Source organism: Sus scrofa, chromosome 4 (assembly GCF_054392235.1).
Source record: "Sus scrofa isolate SSC_HxYL_T2T_F1_AM1 chromosome 4, Sscrofa_HxYL_maternal_Yorkshire_Landrace_v2.0, whole genome shotgun sequence".
Classification (NCBI taxonomy): domain Eukaryota; kingdom Metazoa; phylum Chordata; class Mammalia; order Artiodactyla; family Suidae; genus Sus; species Sus scrofa.
The window spans coordinates 38,521,503-38,549,076 of NC_139386.1; the positions used below are offsets into that span (position 1 = coordinate 38,521,503).

General features: G+C 40.3%; 1 protein-coding gene across 5 annotated transcripts in view; it reads left to right on the plus strand.

Moving 5' to 3' along the window:
• NIPAL2 (NIPA like domain containing 2) overlaps positions 1-27,574 on the plus strand; it is an 85,339-nt gene that overhangs the window by 6,933 nt on the left and 50,832 nt on the right. For 2 of the 5 annotated variants that reach the window (XR_001303390.3, XM_003125547.6), the window contains exons 2-3: positions 18,898-18,966; positions 19,954-20,125. Coding sequence is in view for 3 of the 5 variants with exons in the window: in XM_003125547.6 (XP_003125595.2) it covers positions 18,898-18,966; positions 19,954-20,125 (241 nt within the window). In the remaining 2 variants the exon portion in view is untranslated. Of the gene's footprint in view, positions 1-4,357; positions 4,639-18,897; positions 18,967-19,953; positions 20,126-27,265; positions 27,342-27,574 lie in introns of those variants that run through there. The other 3 variants (XM_085022017.1, XM_085022019.1, XM_085022018.1) reach the window with 3 other exon arrangements.

A 27,574-nucleotide genomic window follows, 5' to 3' on the forward strand; every position in this document is an offset into this window, starting at 1 on the left:
GTAGGGGGGTGTTTTTGTTTTTTCTGAAGGTCCAATACTCCTCTATTTAGTTTATACCTTTTATAACCTGCCCAATATGTCGCGTCCAAAAGACACACTTGACATAAAGTCAGAGGTCTTCACTGGTCTATCCTGGTCCACCAGAGTGTCCTAATTGCCTGGAGGCTGGCAGACGACACTCCACATCCCTTCCACATAGTTCTCAGATGTGCATTTGCTTCACCTTGCCACTTGCCCGGCCCTTGGTCACTCCCAGTGTGGTCTCCTGTCATCTTTGGCACATGTCAGGAGATGTGGGCTGATCCCTTGTGTAAACAGAGGCTAATATATCTTTAGTCATAAGCTCCACACCTCACCAAACATTGTGTTTGTCCTGGCGTGACTCCTTCAGAGACCCACCCTGGCCTTGGCAGGTTGCTCCGAGGTCTGCCAGCAGCCTCAGCACCCATTTCCTAAGCCACCCCTTCACCCTATTGGCACCTCCCAAATTGTTTTCTCCTTTCAGTTGCTTGGACCACTGGCCTGACTTCTTTAGCTTGCAGCAGGAGTCCATCTGTCTTCTGGCTTTTGAACTCGGCCTCCCTATCAAGAATGCTCTGGAAGTTAAGAGGCTTTGGTTTGCAAGTTACAGAACACCTCATGTTAACTGACTCAATCATAGAGGAAATTCATCAGTCTGGATGCCGTGGAAGAACTCTGGGTCCACACCAACCTTGATCCATGATTCAAAAACATGGCAAACCCTTGGGTTCTCAGCCTCCTCTTCTACTGTAGTTCTTCAGCGTTGTTGGTTCCACTTTTTGCAAGCTTACCCCTCCAGCCAACCTTCTTTGTTTCACTTCTAGGAAGGAAAGCTTGACTTTGTCAACCCATGAAAATACTGAGCTTTAGTCTGACTGGACAAGGTTGGGTCCATGGCCTTTTCTATACCAGTCGCCGAAGCCCAAAGAACATGAGCTCTTGGGGAGGGCTGGATGAAAGAGGGGTCCTGTAGCCGCAGGAGGAGGGGCACTGTATGGCCGTAACAGCAGTGCCCGTGGGTTGGGCTTGAGTCCTGTTCCTGTCCGTGACCATCTTCTTGGGCAGCTCCCAGCCTAACACCCCTTCCAGCTCATCAAGGACCTTCACTTTCTGCATCCTGCCTCACATGGCCAGCCTCCAAAAAAGTCACCCCGTTTAACCTGCCTTGTCTTTGTGGGTGGACCGGAGCAGTAATCTCCTTAAAAGCTTAGATTATAGGATCAGTCTGAAATATTTTTATTAGCATCAGCTCTAAGCAGTGACTTATTTCTAAATTCTGGACTTATTCACCCCTCTACTCCTTCCCCTAAAAGGGAATTCTAGAAGGGCTGGTGGAAAAGTCAACCCTTTTGGCAAAGGCAGTGTCCCTTGCTCAGTCTCAATCTTGCCTCTACCTGCTGAGTGATTTCTTTACCATCAAGAGCCACCTCTTCAGTAGGTATGGATTTGCCTAAAAGTTTAGTGGATTTAGGTGACATTGGTGTGGTATGTGAGTGCAATGCTAGGTAGAGTTCCAGAAACCATGTCATTTGAGCTTGAGGTAAATCCTGTGAATTCTGAGGGATCTTTATTTTTTCTTCAGCTACTGTACTTCAGAGTTCCCATTGTTCTGGGACTGTTTGGGAGAAAGCTACGCTCCATTCCTTCTTGTCACACCCCACTTTAATTGTTGATCAGCTAGTCAACAACGGAGGCCCAAAATGCAACCAACATTCCACTCAATCAAAATCATGATCAGAGAACCCTTTTTTGGAAACAAACAAAAAAATGGATTCCTTTTTATGACCTCACCTGCAGCATATGGAAGTTCCTGGGCTAGGGTTCAAATTGGAGCTGCAGCTGCAGCCCTGTGCCACAGCCACAGCCCTATGCCACAGCCACAGCAACACAGGATCTGAGCCACATCTGCGACCTACACTGCAGCTTGTGGCAACACCAGATCCTTAACCCATTGAGTGAGGCTAGGGATCGAACCTGCATCCTCATGGACCTATATGGGGTTCTTAACAACAGGAACTACAACGGGAACTCCAGAGAGCTCTTTTTAAGAGAGCAGTATTGGTCAGTGATATCAAAGAAATCAGAAAACATAGACTGTGTTTATATATATATATGCAATATGCATAAATTATATCACATATACATTATATGATGTACAGTGTATATATGAGAGAGAGAGAATGCTTCTTAGAAATACTGAAAAACAACATTTGAAGGACTGATGTGAGACTATCCTTATTTATACAATCTAATAGTCTGCTTACATAGAGCTTCCAGTACTAACATAGTACGGTTACATAATTTAAATAAAGAGAGCCAGAGGAGAAGAGGAAATATCATAATGTGCCTTTGGCTATGGCTGCCTGAGTCACAGCAGTGGTTCTTTGTGAACAAGGTACAAGCAGACCTCATGTTACAAGCAGCTGCCATAACTATAAAGTAGAGAATAATTGTGAGTTACGTGTAGATCTTTTTTTGAACTATACTTGCAGTCCCAAGTCACAGTCACCATCGATGAAGCCTGTGGGCATCCTATGTGGGTTGACCATGAGGGGATTTGGGACCTGGTTTCTGGACCAGTGGGATATGAGAGTTTTAGCCAGGAGTGGGGGTGGGGAGGACTTGGGGATAGGGGAAATTGGCTATGAGGACTGGTCCATTAGAGGCAATGAAGAGTCCAAGTCACAGTGTCCCAAAGTAGAAAAGTTGAACTTGATTCCTGCCTTGATGTCAGAAAAATCTGGTCAAGTGGTTGGAAAGGGCCACAGGAACCTTTGGCAGATGCGTGTCAGTGAGCGAAAATGTCCCCATCCTTCCCCTGTATTGAGGCAGAAACTCACCCAGGGGCAGGGGCCTGACATAGACAATAGAGTTAAGTCTTCACAGGGATGGAACTGGCAAAGTACAGCCAATGTTCAAGGCAGGAATATCTCAAAAGGGACATGTATTCTCAAAACCCAAGCAAGGGAAAGAGTTGTATTTCAGCAAGCCCCCAAGTTTCCAACTTTAGGGTAGGAAGCGTCTTGCAAACCCTGGGCTGGCCCTGCAAAAGGCAGCCCACAGTCCTGCTTCCGTGGAAACAAAGGAGGACCGATTTTTTAAATTATCATTATAAATATGTTCTTGCAAACCTTGAAAGTTGTGGCACCTTATACCGATCTGGATGCAAACAATGGCATTCTTTGTATTCAGCACGTCTGTCCTTGTTTCAAAGATTCCCTTTCCAGTGTTAAACAGGGTTGGTTTGTTTTGTAATAGACCCAACCTTGAGATTTCCTTAAGTGATATCTCACCTTTCTTGCCTATTGTTCTTCTCCCTTTAACAAAGTGTTAAAAGCCCCAAAGGATGTCTTACTAAACGGTTTCCATAAATTTGTTCTGCTGAAACCTGAATTTCTCAAAAGTCAAAAAACATGGTGGCTTCTTAGTAAGCTTAGGAAGCCTTATCCTTAATGGAGTTGAGTTTTTAAAAATAATGAATGTTCAATTATGTAAGTAAATGTGTTCCCAAGTTAAAAGACAAAATGTAATAGTTCCTAATTGTATGGGAAGGCAATATGTTGGGCTTTTCTGCCTAGGTTTTAAGGTTGATTAAAAATTGGCACAGAACAGCTTGTAGAATAGCAACGATATACTGTGTTATATAACCCTGACCTTTTCTATTGGCTGTAAATCACTGGATTTGGATCCAGTGTCATGAGACTTTCTCGGGATAGAAAGGCCAGAACCTTATAGCATACAGAAAACCAAGATAACAAATTAAAAATCAATTCTTGACTGAAATTTTTTCTTTATTTCTTGTCACATATGGGATTATAGTTTTAACTTGGTTTGGGTTAGAATCGCCAACAGCTCAATTATCTACAAGGGGAAAGGAGGTTAATGGTAAGACTAGTCCAACCCATTTGGTCGTCTAAAAAGCATTACACATTGCAGGTTGTCTCCAACATTTGCTGCAATGAATATGAATAGCTCTATGGGTCTGTTAAAGTTAACTCTCCTCATGGCCCCTACTTCTTCTCCGAGACCCTAACGTGGTCTCCTCAGTGTTTTCCTGTTCCCTGGTCTTGCTCCCTCCTTGTCTATCCCCCACACCACAGCCAGGATGAGTCTTTTCCACGTCACATCTGAACCCATCCTTCTCTAATTTAGAGTCCTGAGTGTTGTCACACCACCTGCGGATCCATGGCACAAAACGGCTCTGGCCTGCCTGCCTCTCCAGTCCAGCCACGCCAGAGTCATGCAGATGTCATTAAGTTAAAGATCTTGAGAGAGGGAGATGATTCTGGATTCTGTGGATGAACCCTAAATGCCATCACATGTATCTTTTTATCAGAGAGAGGCATGGGGAGATCTCACACAGAAGAGGAAGGCAGTGTGGCCACAGAAACAGGGATCAGAGTGATACCACCTTAAACCAAGCATACACCAGCGACCACCGGAATCTGGGAGAAGCAAGGAACAGATTCTCCTGCCATCTTGATTTCAGCCCAGTGAAATTGATTTGGGTACTGTGGGCTCCAGAAGACTGTGAGAGAATAAACTTCTGTTGTTTTAGGCCACCGGTGGTGTGGTAATTTGTTACAGCAGCCACAGGAAGCTAATATAGCCTCCCAAGTAGGTAGATTTCTACTCTTTGTCCCTTCTGTTCCCATGGGTTCTGTAGAGCATACCTCTAATATGGATTTCACAGGCAGTAACCTGTGTTACTGGTTGCTTTTTCTCTCTTTTTTCTTTCTTCTTCTTCTTTTTTTTTTTTTTTTTTTTTGGTTTTTTGGTTTTTGGCCATTTCTGGGGCCAGAGGCACCCATGGCATATGGAGGTTCCCAGGCTAGGGGTCCAATCAGAGCTGTAGCTGCCGGCCTACACCAGAGCCACAGCAACTCGGGATCCAAGCGCGTCTGCAACCCACACCACAGCTCATGGCAACGCCGGACCCTCAACCCACTGAGCAATGCCAGGGATCAAACCTGCAACTACATGTTCCTAGTCGGATTCATTAACTACTGAGCCACGACAGGAACTCCACTGCTTGCTTTTTCTACTTCTTCTGAGCTTCTAGCGGACACTTGGCATCTGATATGGGCTTCAAGGTGTCTGCCTCCCAGATCTACCATCTTCTCTCCCATCAATTCCATTTTGTGTCCTTTTTTTCCACACTGTATGTTTTTACCAAGCAGTGTCTACAAGTGGTTTTAAGTTGTGCAGTGGTTTTATTTTTCTCCTTAATTTCTTTCCTTGGTTCAGCCAGCTTCTTTTTTATTTCTTGCTTTTATTTCTTTTCTTGTTATCAGCTCCTCTTTTAACTCTTGAATCCATAGGCGTTCCCCTTGTGGCTCACTGGGTTAAGAACCTGATATGGTGTCCATGAAGATGCGGGTGTGATTCTGGGACTCACTCAGTAAGTTAAGGATGTGGTGTTGCCACAAGCTGCGGTGTAGGTTGCAGAGGCGGCTTGGATCCAGTGCTGTCGTGGCTGAGGTGTAGACCTGCAGTTGGAGCTCTAGTTTGACCCCAGCCTATGCCACAGGTGTGGCCATAAGAAGAAAAAAAAAATGAGTCAATATTCTCTTAATTTCATTGAGTCTATAAAGCAGATTTTTAAAAATTTCATTTGAAATTTTTCCAACCTAGAGAAAATTAAGAAGAATAATGCGGAGTTCCCGTCATGGCGCAGTGGTTAACGAATCCGACTAGGAACCATGAGGTTGCGGGTTCGGTCCCTGCCCTTGCTCAGTGGGTTAACGATCCGGCGTTGCCGTGAGCTGTGGTGTAGGTTGCAGATGCGGCTCGGATCCCAAGTTGCTGTGGCTCTGGCGTAGGCCGGTGGCTATAGCTCTGATTCGACCCCTAGCCTGGGAACCTCCACATGCCACAGGAGCGGCCCAAGAAATAGCAACAACAACAACAACAACAAAAAGACAAAAAAAAAAAAAAAAAAGAAGAATAATGCAGCAAACATCGTATGTCCTTCACCTGGAGATTTGCTGGTCGTTAACATTGTAAGACATTTCTTTGTCCCCCCACCCCACCCCTACCCTGTCTCTCTCTCTGTCTCCCCCTCCTCCTTCCCTGTTATTTTATATTGTCATATGCCATTTGAAAGTGGGTTGCACACACTATGACTCTTCACTCCTAGAGACTTGAGGATGCATCACTAATAATTTGGATGTCTTCCTGTTCCCTCCCAACTGTTCTGGAGGTGAGATATATTTCTACCTGCTTACTAGATGCAAATGCAAAACAACCCAGTTCATTCCTAAGAGTTTCCTGTGAGTTGAGGTGAACTGAATGTTCTTTTCTCAGGCATATTATCCCCTTTCAGGTTCAAACTTTTAAGGTCATTCTTGCAGTGATTGGTTGACCTAAGTCACTCAACCTGTGGTATTTCTGGTACTAAAAGATGTATCTCTCATCTTTATGTGCAACATAGTTTACCGCCTGGAACAGGAGCGAGCTTTATTCTAGCTGTGAGTTGAATATGATTCTTACAGTGTTCAGAAGTAGTTTTGAAGCTATGGTTCTTTTTTTTTTAAGTTTTATTGAAATATAGTTTACAATGTTGTGGTAATTTCTTCTATACATGATTAAGGATTTCCTGTCCTGGCTCAGTGGAAACGAATCTGATTAACATCCATGAGGACGCAGGTTCAATCCCTGGCCTTGCTCAATGGGTTAGGATCTGGCGTTGCCAGGAGCTGTGGTGTAGGTTGCAGACACAGCTCGGATCCCGTGTTGCTGTGCTGTGGCATAGGCCGCAGGTGTAGCTCCAATTTAACCCCTAGCCTAGGAACCTCCATATGCCATGGGTGCAGCCCTAAAAAGATGAAAAAAGTGATTCAGTTGTATACACACCTCCATTCTTTTTCGGATTCTTTTCCCATATAGATTATCACAGAACATTGAGAGGAGTTCTCTGTGCTACACAGCAGGTCCCCATTGGCCAACCGTTCCATATAACTCAGTGTGCATATGCCAGTCCCAAACCCCCAGTCCATCCCTACCCCCACCTGTCTCCTTTAGTAACCATAAATTTGTTTTCAAAATCTGTGAATCTGCTTTTGTTCTGCAAATAAGTTCATTTGAATCCTTTTTTTAGATTCCACATGTAAGTGATGTCATATGATGTTTGTCTTTCTCTGTTATGACTTCACTTGGTGTGATAATCTCTATGTCTATCCATGTTGCTGCAGATGGCATTATTTTATTCTTTTTTATAGCTGAGTAATATTCCATTTTTTGAGGTTTTTTATTTTAAATGATTTTTTTTCCATTATAGCTGGTTTACAGTGTTCTATCAATTTTCTACTATACAGAAAGGTGATCCAGTCACACATACATATATACATTCTTTTTTCTCACATTATCATGTTCCATCATAATTGACTACATATAGTTCCCAGTGTTATACAGCAGGATCTCATTCCAAAGGCAATAGTTTGCATCTATTAACCCGATTCCCAGTCCATCCCACTCCCTCCCCCTCCCCCTTGGCAACCACAAGTCTATTCTCCAAGTCCATGATTTTCTTTTCTGTGGAAAGCTTCATTTGTGCCGTATATTAGATTCCAGATACAAGTGATATCATATAGTCTTTGTCTTTCTCTTTATGACTTCACTTAGTATGAGTGTCTCTAGGTCCATCCATGTTGCTGCAAATGGCATGATTTTGTTCTTTTTTGTGGCTGAGTGGTATTCCATTGTGTACGTATACCACATCTTCTTAATCCATTCATCTGTCGATGGACATTTACATTGTTTCCATGTCTTGGCTGTTGTGAATAGTGCTGTAATGAACATACAGGTGCATGTGTCTTTCAAGAAAAGTTTTGTCTGAATATATGCCCAAGAGTGGGATTGATGGGTCATATGGTAGTTCTCTATTTAGTTTTCTGAGGCACCTCCGTACTGTTTTCCATAGTGGTTGTACCAAGTTACATTCCCACCAACAGTGCAGGAGGGTTCCCATTTCTCCATACCCTCTCCAGCAGTTAATATTCCATTGTATGCCAGTATACCACATTTTTATCCATTCTTCTGTCAATGAACGTTTAAGTTGTTTTCCATGTCATGGCTCTTGTAAATAGTGCTGCAGTAAACACTGGGTGCATGTATCTTTTTGAATTATAGTTTTCTCCAGATATGCCCAGGAATGGGATTGCTGGATCATACAGTAGTTCTATATTCAGTTTCCTGAGGAACCTCCATACTGTTTTCCATAGTGGCTGTACCAATTTCCATTCCCACCAACAGTGGGAGAGTTCCCTTTTCTCTATACCCTCTCTAGCATTTATTATCTGTAGACTTTTTGATCATGGACACTCTGACTGGTTTAAGTTACTACCTCATTATAGTTTTTATTTGAATTTATCTAATAATTAGTACACAACTACAGATGTGATAAATTCATTTGAGTAATAAAAAAGAAAAAGAAAAAATATCTAATAATTAGCAATCTTGAGCATCTTTTCATGTGTTTTTTCCCCCTCTGTATGTCTTCTTTGGAGAAATGTCTATTTAGATCTTCTGCCCACTTTTTTTTCTTTTTATGGCCACACCTGCAGCATATGGAAGTTTCTGGGCTAAAGGTCAAATCAGAACTGCAGCTGCAGGCCTACACCACAGCTACAGCAACACCAGATTTGAGCCACACCTACTACCTATGCTTGCAAAAACATCAGGTCCTTAACCCACTGAGCAAGGCCAGGGATCGAATCTGTGTCTTTACAGACACTATATTGGGTTCTTAATCCACTGAGCCACAACAGGAACTTCATCAAGTGATAGTTCTTCCTTTCTTTCTTTTCTTTTTTTCCTTTCTTTTTTGGCTGCCCCATGGCATATAGAGTTTGTGGCCCAGGGATCAGATCTGAGCCACAGTTGTGACCAACACCACAGTACTGGATCCCCACAAGGCCAGGAATTGAACCTGCATCCTGGGGCTGCAGAGACACTGCTAATTCTGTTGCACCATAGCAGGAACTCACCACTTTTTTTTTTTAATGATTTTTATTTTTTTCCCACTTTTTGATTGAGTGATTTTGGGGGTTTTTTGAGCTGCATAAACTATTTGTATATTTTGGAGATTAATCTCTTGTTGGTCGCTTCATTCGCAAATATTTTCTTCCATTTCATGTCTTGTCTTTTCACTTTCCATGAGAGTTCTCTTGTGGCTCGGCGAATTAAAGATTAAACGTTGTCAATGTTGTGGCTTGGGTCACTGATGTGGCTCTGGTTTGATCCCTGGCCCAGGAACTTCAGCATGCCTCATGGGTGCAGCCAAAAAAAAAAAAATGAAGCTATGGTTCTTTTTGAACCACATACTAGCTCCATTGGGGTCTGATTCCGAATTTATGTTTTGAAGGCAGAGCCAGGAATATGATTGAGTTCAAAACCAGAACTGGGACACATTATTACCAGTTGCACACATCTCTGTTATCATGTCCCAACACCATCTGGCCAGACTGCCCCACCCATAGATTATGGATCAATAACTTTATGTGAACATTCTAAAGAACATTCTGGCACCAAAAATAAGTTAGAAGATTGTTATCCAAATAGAACGAAAAACATGCTTAGTACTCATCAGTGCCGATATTTTGAACCTCATCCTTCATAAGCTGTTTGTTGTGTCTCCTACCATCTCTTTGCCAAGACAGCCTGGAAAAGCCAGAAATTAAGCTACAGTGCTGACAAGAGTAAGCACTGCAAAAATTAAGGGCATCTTTCTGTGTTTCTGGCCTGTGTTTCTAACTGCATTGTTAAGATGTGGAGAGACCTTGCCTTCTAAGTGTTATCTTTGCCTTATTTTATTTGCACTGAGAAAAAGAAACCAATCCTGAAAATTTCTAAATTGTGGTAAAGTAACATTGACTAGCCAGGCGAAACAAACTCTGCTGGTGTTTTTTTTGTTTGTTTGTTTGTTTTTAAGGGCCGCGCCTGTGGCAAATGGAGGTTCCCAGGCTAGGGGTGGATTGGAGCTGTAGCCACCAGCCTCCACCACAGCCACAGCAATGCCACATCCAAGTCTGCAACCTATACCACAGCTCACAGCAATGCCGGATCCTTAACCCACTGAGCAAGGCCAGGGATCAAACACGTGTCCTCATGGGTACTAGTCAATTTTTTTCTGCTGAGCCACAACAGGAACTCCAGATTCTGCTGATTTTAAAATTGTGGTAAATGGACATTGACATCAGACAGTTTCCTTTTGCAGTCTGTGAAGAAATGGTGATTCAGACAGGAGCTGTGTGCCTTGGGGACAAAATTTCCCTGCTCTCTAGCTGTGCGACTTTGAACAAGTCACTTTGGTTCTCCAGTTTCCAGTTCAATAAGGCGGTGGGGGGCGGGGGGGGAGCAAGAAGAGCTTCCGCTCATTCTAAAATGCTAGAAAGCAGATAACACTGTGAATAAAGTAATGAAGTAATGAAGTAAACTAGACATCTGTAATTTAAATGGCAGTTTTGTAAGGGCCTGCTCACTCTACGCCAATGACATTTCTGATTGCAGATGAGGATTTTGTAGTCATTAAAGCACAGTTACCAGAGCTTCTATTTGGAAACAGCATTTAGTAGTGCTTACCTCAAGTTACTGTATGTCCTTGAAGGTGATTAAACCACAATTTTTTAGAAACACTGCACATTCAAAGCCTTGCTCCCCGACAGTTAGGGGCACTAATGAGGATTTACTGAATTACTACTATTTACAGGTATGTGTCAAATCAATTTAATGAGCATGCAATCAACTTTGAATAATTGGATAAAATGTTGGAAAAATAGAGTAAGATATGCCAGTTTATTCTGTGTGCAAGCATAGTTCCAAGATAGTGCAGGTTTGGTTCCAGACCACTGCAATAAAGCAAGTATCGCCGCAGAGTGAGTCATGAATTTTTTGATTTCCCAGTGCATGTGAAACTTATGTTTACACTTACTGTAGTCTCTTAAGGGTGCAGTTATATTTCATGTTGCATTATGTCTAAAAAATATATATATACGTTAATTTAAAAATACTTTATTGGGAGTTCCTGCTGTGGCACAGTGGTTTAAGAATCCAGCTGCAGCGGAGGTGAGGGTTCCATCCCTGGCCTGGTACAGTGGGTTAAGCATCTGGCATGGCTGCAGCTATGCTGTAGGTCACAACTGTGGCTTGGATTTGCTTCCTGGCTCAGGACTATTTGCATATGCTGCGGGTGTGGCCATTAATAAAAAAACAAAAACAAAAAACGTTATTGCTAAGAGATGCTAACCATCATCTGAGCTTTCAATGAGTGATAATCTTTTTGCAATAGTAACGTCAAAGATATAATAATGAAAAATTTTGAAATACTGTGAGAATTACCAAAATGTGGCACAGAGGAATTCCCATCGTGGCTCAGCAGTTAACAAACCCAACTAGTACACATGAAGTCATGGGTTCCATCCCTGGTCTTGCTTAGTGGGTTAAGGATCTGGCATTGCCATGAGCTGTGGTGTAGGTTGCAGATGAGGCTCGGATCCCATGTTGCTGTGGCTGTGGTATAGGCCAGTGACTACAGCTCTTATTCGACCCCTAGCCTGGAAATTTCCATGTGCCATAGGTACAGCCCTAAAAAGACAAAGGACCAAAAAAAATATGACACAGAGACATGAAGTGAGCAAAAACTGTTTAAAAAAAAGGCACCAAGTCTATTGTGCCTTCATACCTTCAGGATTGCCACATACCTTCAATTTGTATAAAATGCAGTATCTTTCAGGCACAATAAAGTGAAGCACAATAAAAATGAAGTGTGTCTGTATTATCAGGAAACTGTTTCAGACACCTGCCTTATCCCTACATAGTTCTTAACGTTCTTTTATTAGATATTATTAACTGCACTTTAAAAGTCAGCCATCAGCTTTTTATTGCACACTAGTGGACACAACTGTTGAAATCTGAACTCTGGAATAGGCTTGTTCTTTCACAGAAGCTGTGTTTGGTATATTCAAACTTCAGTTGACTATAAAAAACAAACAAACAAACAAAAAAAAAACAAGCAAAAAAAAAAAAAACCTCCTTTTGGGATCTTCCTAGGGCCAAAGGTCAAAATTTACTATAGCTAGACAGTTTATAATCAATGTGAGAGTACTTCAGTTTAAATAGCATTTAATAAACAACCTCTCTGTGCTAAAGGGCTGTACTAGTCATTAGGGTTACAAAAATGAGTTGATAAGTAAGACACAGCTCTGTGCTTAAGAAGCTTTTAGTCTAGAGAGGAAATGAACTTGTAAAAAATAATTGTAGTACAGTTTAATATATGTCCTTATAAACATTTATAAAGATGCAATTCAGAAGGAGGTCAGAAAAACTCAACTGTGTGCAAGCATAGGTCTGAGGAAATGATCCAGAATTCAATACGAAGAGATAAAGAGTTGGAAAGGATGAAAATTATTGTAGGAAACAAGGATAGTGTTAAAAGTCTAATATACTTGAGGAGGAGTTCCACATGGAGAGAGTAGAGAGAACAATAGACATTGAATGATCCTTCTGTAAGACATTGACAGTGACAGGAAGGCTGACAGAAGAGTGCATGCACCTAACTGGACATTTCTTTGCAACCCACTGTGAGTCCATAATGATTTCATATTAAAAGTTTAAAAATACTTAATACTAATTACTAAAAGAATATAAATTAGATGTGTAACTTCCTAGCCAGAGGGTAGGGAAAAGAAAAGAATAAAGAAAACTCAATCATGTTAACAGGATCCAGGAAAAGAGAAATTAGAAAAGAAAGACAAAGCAAGATAACAACAAACACAAAAAAGAGAATCGATATAGGAGATCCCATCGTGGTGCAGTGGAAACAAACCTGACTGGGAACCAGGAGATTTTGGGTTCGATCCCTGGCCTCACTCAGTGGGTTGAGGATCCGGTGTTGCCGTGAGCTGTGGTGTAGGTCTCAGACGAGGCTTGGATCCTGCATTGCTGTAGCTGTGACGTAGGCCGGCGGCTACAGCTCCGATTCGACCCCTATCCTGGGAACCTCCATATGCCGCAGGAGTAGCCCTAAAAAGACAAAAGACAAAAAAAAAAGAAAGAAAAAAAAAAGAGTTAGTAGAAATAAATGAAAATTTATTTATTTTTAAAGTCTCAGATTTTTTTAAAATCTAGTTTTCTATGTATAGGAGGATTTGACTAAAATATGACACAGAAATGTTAAAAGTGATGTGGAAAGTGGCAAATAACAGAAGAAAGCAGCTATAGTATATTAATATCAGGTAAAATAGACTTTAAAGCAAAAAGATCATTGAGATTAAAAGAATCAATACTGAATAATAAAAGGAACAATTCACTGGGAAGATAAAACAATCCTGAGCTTGTATACACCTAGCACTATAGTCTTTATAAAGCAAAACTCAATAGATTTAAATGGAAAAATGGACAAATCTGTGTGTGTGAAGATTTTTAACGTGCCTCCCTAGACAACTGATAGGCAAAGGAGTCAAAAATTTAGTGTGAGAATCAAAGATTTGAGCAATGATTAATGAAGATAACTAAATGGATAATTAAATAGATATAGATAGAACATATATATTAATCCGACTATTGAATATTTTATTTTCAAACATATATAGAACACTTGTAAAACTTGGCCCTACACTGCCAGGTCACAAAACAAATGTCAATTTACACTTTATACTAGGTCAAAAGCAAATGATAATTTACACAGCGTATTTTCAGACCACAACTCAAAAAAATTAGAAATTTTAGTAATAAAGGAATAATTGGTACCCTATTTACTTAGAAATATTAAAAACACACCCCTGAATAATATAACGCTCAGATAAAAATAATGAGATAGTCAGAAAAATATTTAGAACTAAATGCCAATGAAATCTGTAATACTGAAACTAGGCGGGCAGCTAAAAGAGAGAGTGTATTTAGAGGGACATATATAGGCCTATTTGCATCATTAGAAACAGAAAAAGCTGATGAGTTGAGCCCAAATGAAGATGGAAAAGGAAAATTGAGTAAACAAAATAAAGATTAAAAAAATACCATCTAGAAAGGAATATATTTATATTCACTTCAGGAAAAAAAGTTGCTTATCTCTTGGAAGGAGAAGAGACAGAAATAGAGCCAGTGAGATTTGTAGCATTTTATTACTTTAAGAAAGAAAAAGTTGTAAATACTTTGTGTTTTTTAAATTATTTTACTTTTTGTAACAACTATATTAAAATATAATTCATATATCATGTAATATACTCATTTAAAGTGTATAATTCACTGAGTTGCCCATCTATCACCACAGTCAATTTTAGAACATTTCATCACCTCAAAAACAAACCCCCCAGTCTTTAGCTGTCATCGCCATGCCCACATCCTTCCCAGCCCTAAGCAACCACCAGTCTGCTTTCTGTCTCTGTTGATTTGCCTAACCTGGACTTTTCACATAAATGGTATTATATAATATGTGGCCTTCTGTGACTTGATTCCTTCACCTAGCATAACCTTTTCAAGACTCATTCAGGTTGTAGTATACTTCAGGGCTTCATTCATTTTTATGGCTGAATATTATTCCATTGTATGACTATCCTACAGTTTGTTTATCTATTCATTTGTTGATGGACATTTGAGTCACTTCCACTGTTGGCTATTATAAATTATATGCCTATGGACATTTGTGTACAAGTTTTTGTGTGGATGCATGTTTTCATTTCTTTTGCATATGTGTCTAGGAATGGAATTGCTAAATCAAATAGATAGTCCATGTTGCAAATATCTGTCAGACTGCTTTCCAAAGTGGTTGCACCATTTTATATTTCCATGAGCAGTGTATGAGAATTCTGATTTATCTACGTCCTCATTAACACTTGTTATTACCTGACTTTTTTATTATATTCTCTTATTGATATGAAGTGGTGTGACCCTGTGGTTTCGATTTGCAATTCCTGGTGACTATGATGTTGAACATCCTTTCAATGTGCTTTTTAGCCATTTATCTTCTTTGGTGCAATGTCCATTTAGATCTTTTGCCTATCTGTAATTGGGTCATTTGTTTTTTGTTACTGCATTGTAAGAATTCTATATGTATTCTAGATATAAATCCCTCATCAGGTATATGATTTCCAAATATTTTCTCCCATTTTATGAATTGTCTTGTCACTTTCTTGGTAGTGTCCTTTGAAACACAAAAGTCTTTAATATTGATGAAGCCCAATTATTTTTTCTTGGTTGTTTATGCTTTCGATGATGGGAATTCATGGCCATATCCAAGGTCACAAAGATTTACCTCTGTGTTTTCTTCTGAGAATTTTATAATTTTGGCTCTTATATTTAGATTTTGGTTGATGTTAATCTTTGTATATGTTATGAGATCAGAAGCTGTACCATTTTTTTTTTTTTTTTGTCTTTTTTGCTATTTCTTTGGGCCGCTCCCACGGCATATGGAGGTTCCCAGGCTAGGGGTCGAATCGGAGCTGTAGCCACTGGCCTACGCCAGAGCCACAGCAACTCGGGATCCGAGCCGCATCTGCAACCTACACCACAGCTCACGGCAATGCCGGATCCTTAACCCACTGAGCAAGGGCAGGGACCGAAAAAGTTGTAAATACTTTTGTGTATTACCTCATGGTTCCTAGTCGGATTCGTTAACCACTGCGCCACGACAGGAACTCCAAGAAGCTGTACCATTTTATATCCCAACCAGCAATGAACAAGGATTTCAATTTCTCTACCTCCTTAACAACACTTATTGGAGTAGAGCTGCCTTACATTGTTGTGTTAATTTCAGGTGTATGGTAGACTGAATCAGTTTTATATGTATATATCCATTCTTACTCAGACTTTTTTCCCATATAGATTATTACAGAATATTGAGTAGGTCTTTGTTAGTTATCTGTTTTATATATAGTAATGTGTATATGTTAATCCCAAACACAACTGATCTCATCCAGTTCTTTTTTTTATTGTAGCTATCCTAATGGGAAGAAGTGGTAGCTTATTGTGGTTTTGATTTTGTATTTCCCTAAAGATTTTTTGCTGTTGAGCATCTTTTCATGTGCCGATTGACTATCTATATATCTTTTGGAGAAAAGTCTATTCAAGTTTTTGACTGTTTTTCAGTTGTGTTGTTGATTCTTTTGTCGTTGAGTTGTGGGAGTTCTTTATATATTCTGGATACCAATCTTTATCAGATACATGATTTGCAAATATTTTCTCCCATTGCCTTTCACTCTGCTAATGGTGTTCTTTGATGCACAAAAGATTTTACTCTTGATGAAATCCAACTTATTTTTTCTTCTGTTGGCTGTACTTTTCATGTCATATCCAAGAAACCATTGCCAAATCCTGCTAACCAATTTCTAAACACTTGGCCTGGTGGTGTTTAAACTACACAGGGAATCATTTAAAGAATTCTGAAGTAAGTTATTTCTATTCAACAATTTACTTTTATAATTATAGATTTTCATAATTACCCATTCAATCCCAAACTTCTTCTGCATTTTTATTTTCCTGATTACTGCCAAATGCAGTTATAAATTGAAAGCATGGAAATAGCACATTATATTATGATACAATTATTCCCCATGAGTAATAGTGATCAAAATTAATGCCAACTGCCTTTATTAGGAAAAGAAAATTCTTAACTGATTAAAGACTGTGGATATTATATATCAACTACTAAATGGGTTTTCAACTTTTCTGCTCCATTTTTTAAAAATACTGAATTTCACTTCAGCACATGTAACAAAGTTCTAAAACTTCAAAGACATTTTGCTTTCTGAAAAGGGTTCCTTGTGGTTATAATGTTAATTTGAAATTTAAATAACTCCTTAGAATTTGAAGCTAGCTAGAAATTATGTACTATTGAAGAAGGGGGAAGATTCCTTCTATCATTGCTAATTTTTATTGTTAGGAGATATTACACCTTTGTATCTAAATAGGAGCAGCAAATGCATCTTTCGAAGTCATCAAATGAAAGATATGCTGTCTATATAGTAGATATCTTGGCAATGTGTAAGAACTTGTTTTTTTAACCTCTCTAATTCTTATTTTAAACCATTATATACTTTTTAAGCAAGGTTTTTTTCTTTTCTTTTTTGGCTGCCCTCTGCAGCCACAAAGAAACTATAGAGTTCGCAGGCCAGAGATCAGATCTAAGCCACAGTTGCAACCTAAGCTGCAGTTGCAGCAACACCAGATCCTTAACCCACTATGCTGGGCCAGGGATCAAACCTGTGTCCCAGTGCTCCCAAAGTCGCCACCTATCCCACTGTGCCATAGCAGGAACTTCTAACCAAGTTTTTGGTTTTTTTTTGTTGTTGTTGTTGTTTTTAAGCTCCTCATTTTGTATAGTAGATGATGTAGAAGACCCAGCGGAAGTCTAGGTCATAATTCTCTTCCCTCAGAGACTTTGATGTCTATTTATAGAGCCTTATGATACCCATGACAATATAAAAGAAGAAATGAGGGATGCTCACCATTTAGAGTCTGAGAAAGTAAAGATGAGCTATGGTGTCTGCAAAGGTCGTAAGGACGTGGAGATCAAATAGGCAGGAGGGTGAAGTGTGACTGAAATGGGCTGAGGGAAGAAGATGCTTGGTCTGAGTGAGAGGAATGATCTGAGTGAAAGTATGACGTCGGACTGGAGACGTCCTGAGCCAGGGCCCTGAGCCAGAGGGAGCACATTAAGGGTGCCATGGACGCTTGGATGGTCCGGATGAGAACTGATTGTGGGCAACTGGTAGAGTAGTTTCATATTTGATGCAGTTGACTATAGAGAGACATTGTGGGTTTGTTGTTGTTTTTGTTTTTTGGTTTGAGGTGTGTGTTTTTCATTTGTTTGTTTGTTTGTTTGTTTCCTGCATCTGCCACGTGTGGAAGTTCCTAGGCCAGGAATCAAAGCCGCACCGCAGCAATGACCCTGCAGTAACAAAGCTGGATCCTTAACCCACTGCTCCACAAGAGAACTCCGACATTGTGGGCTCTTGAACCGTGGAATGGTGGGAAAATTTAGTCACTCTCCTATAGAGTTATAGACCTTTAGAGAGAAAGGGATTTCTGGAAATATCTTATCCAGCATACCCTGTTTACTGAGGCCAAGAAGCTATTTGCTCAAGGTCACCTATTGGAAAATAGCCGATGTGGATCTCAGATCCATCCTGTAACTCCAAGGCCAATGGAGTTACCATTTCTTTCATACCACAGACTTTCAGAAGATCTTAAGAGAAAGAAAAGAGAGAGAACAGATGGAAAAAAAAATGTATAATCTGTACTCAAGGCAATGAACACTCCAATCAGAGGAGTTGCTAAGGAAAATTGACAAAAAGGATAAAAAAGAAGCATCTTGGAAAAAATCAGAACCTGATGATTATTTTCTTTATTTTAGTGAATGAGGCAGATATCTAGAGAATTCAGTAAAGGACTGAGCTAGTTCTAAAACATATTTGACTAAAGTGAGAAATTAATTCTGGAGTTCCCGTCGTGGCGCAGTGGTTAACGAATCCAACTAGGAACCATGAAGTTGCGGGTTCGGTCCCTGCCCTTGCTCAGTGGGTTAACAATCCGGCGTTGCCGTGAGCTGTGGTGTAGGTTGCAGACGTGGCTCGGATCTGGCGTTGCTGTGGCTCTGGCGTAGGCCAGTGGCTTCAGCTCCGATTCGACCCCTAGCCTGGGAACCTCCATATGCCGTGGGAGCGGCCCAAAGAAAATAGCAAAAAGACGAAAAAAAAAAAAAAAAGAAATTAATTCTAATAAAACCATTACTCATATTCTAAATGACCTTGACAAACAGGTGCTAGGTAAATATTTGCTGAATGAGTGAACAAATGAATAAATATACCAACTTAAATTTTTTGTAGTTTTTTGGGTAAATATAAGTGCTATTTAAAGTACTTAAAAAAACATTTTCTTTTGTAGATTCACCTTTTTGGCGCTTTGCTGGCCATTTTAGGAAACTTGGTAATCAGCATTTCCTTAAATATTCAGGTAAGAAAAAGATGATTTTTCTAACCCAGTAGTTTGATCCAGGGACAGAATAAGATTGTAATGGTCCTCAGGCACATTTGCCTTCTTGAGCTTCTCTTATGACCTCATTGGTATGAAGTCATATATAATCCAGGCTGAATTATATCTATTTTTCTTCTTATGATTTTAAAAGAAATTAAATGTTCTTGTGGGCTCTTAATAGTATTGTATATCTTAGGCAAGGTGCATGTGAATTTTTACCACACTTATGAAGATGTTCAGGATCTTGGCATAAGCCAAAAGTTTGTTTAATGTTCTACGTTTGGTTATTTTCTAAATAACAAATATTTTTTAAAGTTTTAAAGGAAAACTGCTATAGTAAGCTAGAGTCGTACATACTTCCTATAAGGAAATAAGTTCAGTTATCATAAAATCAATCGGGAAATGGAGCTTTATTTTTCAGGAGTTTATGTGCTAATACAAAAAAAAAAAAAAGAAAAACCTAAACCAGATATAAATGAGTTCCTCCACCACAAACCCCTGCTACCAAAGCTTTCTGGCCTGTTACATCTATTGTGGTAGCTACTTTGACTTACACATTTTAATCCCTTTTCCAAAGGTGTTTCTTTAGTAATTTATTATCTTTATTTCAATAGTATTCATTTTGGCATCTGGATTTTTTGACAATCTAAAAGAGGTGTTTTGGTGTGGTGGACTAAAAAGTCACGCCTAACATGCACGTCATCTTTAGATAGAAATTATGATATTTCATAGCGTCATTATGAGAATTAAGCATCCTTTATATGTGAGAAGGCCTCTTTAAACTATAAAATGCTGCATCAGTATGAATCACTTCTGTTCATTTGTTTGGCACAAACAGAAAACCGTAATAATTACTCTGCAAACAAATTTAAAAGCCATGAAGCCATTTTATGGGACCAGAAATTTCAAAGCAAGCTTTAGTTGGATGGAAACTTTTTTGTTATTGACATTCTGATTTGCTTCCAGAAATATTCACATCTTCAGTTGGCGCACCAAGAACACCCAAGGCCATACTTCAAGAGCGTGTTATGGTGGGCTGGGGTCGCTCTGATGGCTGTGGGAGAGACCGGAAACTTTGCAGCCTATGGATTTGCTCCCATTACTCTCATTGCTCCCTTAGGCTGTATGTCTGTTACAGGTGAGCCATTCTTCTGTTTTTTGACAAATAGAAAAATTTAGGAGATCAAAATAGTTGGCAAAAAAAGCATACAGCTTAAACAACACATGCACAAAAGAAGAAAATCTGTTTGCTGTTTTCTTAGCATGTGTTATGGTGTCACATTCACCATGAAGAAACTAGCATTCTGTAGCTATAACATTTTTGTTTAAAAATCTGATTCCCAGTGTCTGAGTCTTAAGAAATTACCAGTAACCGTAACTGTTATACCATGTTCTTTAATCATTAATGATTTATCTAAAAGCATCTGTGATAGATTGTTGTATTTTATTCAGATGTTAAACTGACGCTATATGTAGTTTGATGCCTGATCTTGACTTCATAGCGTAGCATCTCTTTTGCATTAAGAATTAGATATTGGGGAGTTCCCGTCGTGGTGCAGTGGTTAAGGAATCTGACTAGGAACCATGAGGTTGCGGGTTCGGTCCCTGCCCTCGCTCAGTAGGTTGATGATCCAGCGTTGCCGTGAGCTGTGGTGTAGGTAGGTTGCAGACATGGCTCAGATCCTGCGTTGCTGTGGCTCTGGTGTAGGCTGGTGGCTACGGCTCCGATTAGACCCCTAGCCTGGGAATCTCCATATGTTGTGGTAGTGGCCCAAGAAATAGCAAAAAAAAAAAGACAAAAAAAAAAAAAAAAGAATTAGATATTGGTTATTCTGCATTACTATAAGAATGTGTAATTTTACTGTACTATCACAGTTATCCTCCTTTCAAAATTTATATGATATACTGAATACATTTAGAAAAGAGAATATGAGATGTTGCTACAACTAAAAAAAAAAAAAAAAAAAAAAAAAAAGCCAGCAAAAATCGCACTGCTAAAAAGCAGAACAAATTCTCTAAGTCATGTTGAAATCAGTGAAATCTTTTTAGTTTCAGCCTTTATCTGCTGCTATGGAAACAGCATGTTTATAAGTTTCTGTGACTTTGGAGTCTTCACTGAAATAGAAACAAGTTGATGGTTATTGTCTAGCAGCAACTAAATCAAGCATGACATGTCCTAATTTTAATATTTCTCCTAAAAACAATATGATATTCTCTGAAAAAGCAGAGTTTAAACTGATATAATGTATACTTAAAGAGATTTTTTTATTTAAAAAAAAAATCCTTCTTGATCATTTAAAATGTTTAAAATAAGAAGTTCTTGTCATGGCGCAGCGGAAACAAACCCGACTAGGAGCCATGAGGTTGCAGGTCCAATCCCTGGCCTCACTCAGGATCCAGTGTTGCCATGAGCTGTGGTGTAGGTTGCACACGTGGCTCAGATCTGGCATTGCTGTGGCTGTGGCGTAGGCCAGCTCCAATAGGACCCCTAGCCTGGGAACCTGTATATGACCCGGGTGTGGCCCTAAAAAGACAGAAAAGCCAAAAAAAAAAAAAATTAAAATACTTTCATGATGTACAATAGTAAAATAGTTAGCGAACAACACTTTTTTGGCTTCCTAGAAATTGTTCCGTTAAAATCACCCTACTCTGGGAATTCCGGTTGTGGCTCAGCAGAAAGGAATCTGACTAGCAACCATGAAGACACAGGTTCCGTCCCTGGCCTCGCTCAGTGGGTTAAGGATCCGGCGTTGCCATGAGCTGTGGTGTAGGTCGCAGATGCGGCTCAGGATCTGGCGTGGCTGTGGCTGTGGTGTAGGCCAGCGGCTATGGCTCGGATTCGACCCCTAGCCTGGGAACCTCCATACGCTGTGGGTGAGGCCCTAAAAAGACCAAAAACAAAACAAAACAAATAAACAAACAAAAGGAATGAAATATTAGCCAGGCCTCTTGGGACCTGGAGTGAAAATTTGGAAATTGCCAGAGAGGAAGGGCCAGCCTTGATCTTCCTCACAGACCTTCGGTGAAGCCACCTGTGAAGCCACTCATCTTAGGATGACTTGCTCAAAGCTCTCATTAATAATGGGAAACTTGAAGTTTAACCACTGTCCCCTCAGACAGTGTCCTATCCTCCCCAGGTTTCCTGGGGGGGCCAGTCCACCCACCACCAAACTTGGAGATGAGCTTTTCTCAAAGCTAGAGATCATTTTTCTTTAACTGCTCCTAGTCCCAGTTTTTTAACTTTAGAACATTTTTAGCGACCTCCCTCTCTGCCCATTTTAAATGATTCCAAGAAGTAAACTTACAGCTTCAAACACAAACCATTTCCTGCTTTACAATCTTTGCAAACAGTAATATATGCTCATAAATAATATTTCCACAGCACTCCTGAGTTGAATTTAGGTCACTGTGAAGTGTTGTGGGTGGGTAAGGGACTCTGGTGATTGAGGAATTTTCCCCAGAACAACCTCCTACCACCCTGAGATTCTTTATAAAGATTCAAGAAATTCTAGAAAACTTAAAGCAAAGGGGAAAGGTTTTTTAAAATTTTTGTTTTGTTTTGTTTTGTTTTTTAGGGCTACACCTGTGGCATATGGAGGTTTCTAGACTAGGGGTCAAATCCGAGCTACAGCTCTCGCCCTACACCACAGCCACAGCCACAGCCACAGCAATGCAGGAACTGAGCTGCATCTTCCACCTACACCACAGCTCACGGCAACACCAGATCCTTGAGCCACTGAGCGAGGCCACGTCCTTATGGATACTAGTCAGGTTCGTTTCTGCCGTGCCACAATGGGAACTCCAAATAAAATACGTTATGTTATGACTGTGTCTACAGATGAGGCAGAAGAGCGTCTATACTTTACCAGAACTTTAATTTTCCCTATTATATCCTGGGAGCCTCAAGAAAGAAATCAAACCTCTCTTTGAATTTAAAAAAAAGAAAATATCTGTTGCAACATTGCATGAGAGATTGCATATTCTTCTCTCGCTTTTCTGCTGTCTTTTGTGCCTTTCAAATTTTGAAAAGAAACCAAAAAAATGAGAAAGAAAATTGAAGTCCTGAACAGTTTTTTAAAAAAGGTTTTAGCTCTTAAATTCAATTGAAGGAATTTTCTCTCATCTTCCTCCCTCTCCCTGGGTACCCTAGTTCATCCCAACACACTGCATTCTTTTTCTCCTCTCCAGAAGTAAGCAGATACTGTGCGGGTCACCATGTCACTACACTCAGGCTGCTAATGTGTCAGCCCTGCTGTTTTGTTTTAAATAATCAAAATCCTTGCTCCCTTTGCACACTTCAATCAAACAGATTTTTCTCTTTTTTTAGGACTGGCATATAAGAAGTACTAGCAGAGTTCCCGTTGTGGCTCAGGAGGTTAAGAACCTGACTAGTGTCCATGAGGATGCAGGTTTGATCCCTGGCCTCGCTCAGTGGGTTAAGGATCCAGTGTTGCCATGAACTGCGGTGCAGGTCACAGATGGGGCTTGGATCTGGTGTGGCTGTGGCTGTGGCATAGGCTGGCAGCTGCAGCTCCAATTCAATCTCTAGCCTGGGCACTTCCACATGCCGTGGTTGCAGTGCTAAAAAGCAAAGCAAACAAACAAAGAAGCACTGCCATGTGGCTATTTTAGTTTGTACTCTACCCACGTTCCCACCTTAAGCCATCTTCCTTTCTATTCTTTCTTTCCCTCTCCCTGTGTGTCCTCCTGCTCTCCACTGACCTGCTTACTAGTGTGTTTCTCAAGCACTAGTTTTACTGGTGGTTTCATAGGTGTTCTAAGAAACAAAGAAGTCCATAATCAAACTAGTTTCTCCAAGAATGGATTTAAAACATTACACGGGTTTCCTTAGTGGAGGACTTTTTGGAGCTCCGGGATGGGTCCAGAGGTGTTAGTCTTTCAGAGGCAGGTGCGGTAAGCCAGCTCACCCAAACCTACTGTCCACAAGACGTTTTTGGAAGAAGCATCTTGAGGGACAACAGTTCTGCAGAAAACCCTTTAGGGACTTCTTAAGGCAATGCTCACAGGCAGTCACGGCATCCAAGAGACTCAGGATGGATAACTGGCCAGTGTCGGCAGTGGCAGGCGGATAATAGGAAGTAATCCTGTTGCGTGGGCGGATCTGATTGCCCCAGGCTTGGGTCCAGGTTTTAGAGAGAGAAGGTCCTTGTATCACCCTGCACTTTCACCCTGCTTTTCTCACTGAAAGGTTTCCAGTGAATGACAGGGGCAAAAGCGATTTCTGACTGAAATGCTAGTTATATCCTGGCAGTGTGGTTAATTCTAGGCATTGACTTGTGTTGGATTTTCCCATTAGTTACAAAAGCTTAAGGGGAGTTCCCACTGTGGTGCAGTAGGTTAAGGATCCGGCATTGCCACAGCCATGGTGGCATAGGTTGAAGCTGTGGCTTGAATTCAGTCCCTGGCCTGGGAACTTCCATATGCCACGGGTATGGCCAAAAAAGAAAAAAAAAGAAGAAAAGAAAACTTAAGGGATGGTTTTTCAATTTCTCAGCTTGACACTCTTCCCAGTAAGATAGGGCAGTAGAATGGTCCAGCACAAAGCTCTAGGACCACACCACCTGCGTTCCAATCTCACCTCTGCTCCTAGAAAGCTCCCTGACCTTGGGCAAGTTATTTAAATGGGTTTATGCCTCAGATCTCTAATCTGTGAAATGGGGATAAAAGAGTTTTTTACCTTTGAAGTTGTCAAGGGAAAGAACTGAAGAAACACAAACACTGAAGACCCGTGCTGGATACATTGTGCAGTGTTTGACCCAGTGACAAAACTAGCCATTGCCATTGTGATTTATAATAATTATTATTATCATTACATAGAAACAAAGTACATTATGCTTTTTAAGGGAGTTTCCTTTCATGCCCCTGAAAATGGCTGATGGTTAAATTCTCCACAATGGATGAACCACTTCAAGAAATGCTTTTTATTGTTGTTATCCATGCAGTGATTCATTCTCAGGGAGCGGGGAAAATGTAGGTTTCTCACAGCTCATTTGTCCAGCCATTAAGCAGCACTTACCCTTTGACTCCTTCATATAGTCTCCACCAAAACATGTTAGAAAATACCAGAATTTCCAAATAACATACCAAGACAAAATATATTTTAAAAACAGACACAGAAGTTTAACAGGCGTCCAAGACGTGCATGCAAGCTTCTGTCTTCTTGCTGTGGCTTCATAGCACTTTTGTTCACTTGCTAATTAACTTCAGAGAGGCTTTTGGGTCTAACTGCAATTTGAGAATGTGTTTTCTGAGAAATTATTTAGTATACCAGAAATCCAGTAAAAAGAAAGAAGTCGAATATTCTGCGATGTTTTAAACTACTGCTAATCTTTCCTGTCTCTCTTCCCCAGGAGGCCTTTCTTGGCTTCTGTACTAAATTAACAGGTTTATTCTCTGTTCCCTTAGCACCCTATATGGGCCCTCCTCTCATCTATGTGGTGCCTCTTGGTGAATTAGGGGGAAAAAAGCAGCCTTGTTCATGATACTTTTTTTCTGTCTGTTTGCAAATTATTGTAATACAATGATTTGAATAGAGCAGGACACTCTGGTGCCATCTGTCAGAAAATTGTCCTGCAAAATATATGAATCACCAAGACCTGAGATGTGGGTGGTACCCCCTCAGATGTAGTGTCTTTGTGCAGTGCACAACCTGCTCAACTGCATGCAGCAGCCGTGACCCCATACTTCCCCTTTGGCAATGCCCATCATGCTCACAATGACCTGTTTAATGTCCATCCTGGCCATTCAACTGAGATCCAAGAGACTGGAGACTGTGTGTGTCTTCTTGTTTGCTGTCTATTGCTGTCTATTCTTTCCAGGAGAGCATGGCACAGTGCAGCCTTGTAAAATTGGTTTGATTTTGAACTTTGATAAAGTGAGGAATGGCTGTTCTAGGATGTTCCATTCTAGAATGTTGGAAGAGAAGTGTTCTGTTCTGTTCTGTTCTAGAGTGTTGCTTAAAAGATTTCAATTTCTGTTGAAGCACAATGGTTAAATGTTGCATTGCAAAGGATGCATGAATGTTCACTCCTGTAGATACTTAAAGCAGTATAAGCCTGTCTTTTGTGGGTTGAGTTAGATTATTCAGGCATCAACAAAGTGTAGACCTTACACTTAATGTTTTCTTTTTTCTGTTCATCTCCATGGCTGTGGTCTATGCTAGGCCTAAGTATTGAGAGATGATTAAAAATAATAAAGCTATCAGCACGCCAAAGAGTTGAAACCACAAACAACAAAGAAGATTCATGCTAGACCTTTCTTGGTGTAAAATTGACTTGTCTGGGGGTGGCAAGGGAGTGGGATACAAAGGGAGATTGTTGCAGGGGCAGGGAGGGTAGGAGAAATAAAACATGAAAAAAGTATAACTTTTTTCAGCTCTCTACCCCTGAGTATATTGATTTAAAGCAATTAGAAAAGAGGAGTTTCCATTGTGGCACAGCAGAAACAAATCCAACTAGGAACCATGACATTGTGGGTTCGATCCTTGGCCTCACTCAGTGGGTTGACAAAAGGCGTTGCTGTGAGCTGTGGTGTAGGTCACAGATGGGGCTCAGATCTGGCATTGCTGTGGCTGTGGTGTAGGCCGGCGGCTACAGCTCTGATTAGACCCCTAGCCTGGGAACCTCCATATGCTGTGGGTGCGGCCCTAAAAAAAGACAAAAAGACAAAAAAAAATTAAAATAAATAAAGCAATTATAAAAGAGTTCAGAGAATATATCATCTTTTTCTTTTTTTAATGATTTTTATTTTTTCCATTCTAGTTGTTTTACAGTGTTCTGTCAATTTTCTACTGTACAGCAAAGTGACCCAGTCACACACACGTATACATTCTTTTTTCTCACCTTGACACATTATACATGCTCTATCACAAGTGACTAGATATAGTTCCCAGTGCTATACAGCAGGATCTCATTGCTTATCCACTCCAAAGGCAATAGTTTGCATCTATTAACCCCAGATTCCCAGTCCACCCCACTCATCTTTTTCCAAGTTAAATTCAGGCAACACTTTATAAATAGATAAAGATAAGAAACTAATATTGAATGAGCATCTACTATGCCAGGTGCAGTATAAGACACATGACCTTGTTATTTTACTTAATTACTAGCCAGATGAGTAAAAGTGAATAATAAGTGGATTAAATTCTAGATGAACTACATGAGATCGAACACTTGGAATTTTATATGGAATGATAAAATTAAGAGCGACAAGGTCTCCTTGGCCGTGGAATCATTTCCTAAGAGAAGTAGTCACCCTGTGACTGGGCTAATTTGGCTTAAGGCTGAAGCACTGACTGCACTGAGAAAATGAGGAAAGAATGAGGCAGATGACGGGTAATTCTTTTCCATCTCTAATTTTCCCTAACATGCTGGCTCTTGCTCAAATTGAAATTCATGCTGTGGGATATATGTTGTTTCATGTATTTCTGTTGTGCTGTTATGTAGCTGTAAACTGAAATGTGTCTGTATTCCATTAAACGATGGTCATAGCGTAGCCAGCAAGCCCTGGTGAGGCCTTTTGGAATTCCAAAGAAGTCATCTCAAGCAGAAACTTTGGTCTCCAAGAG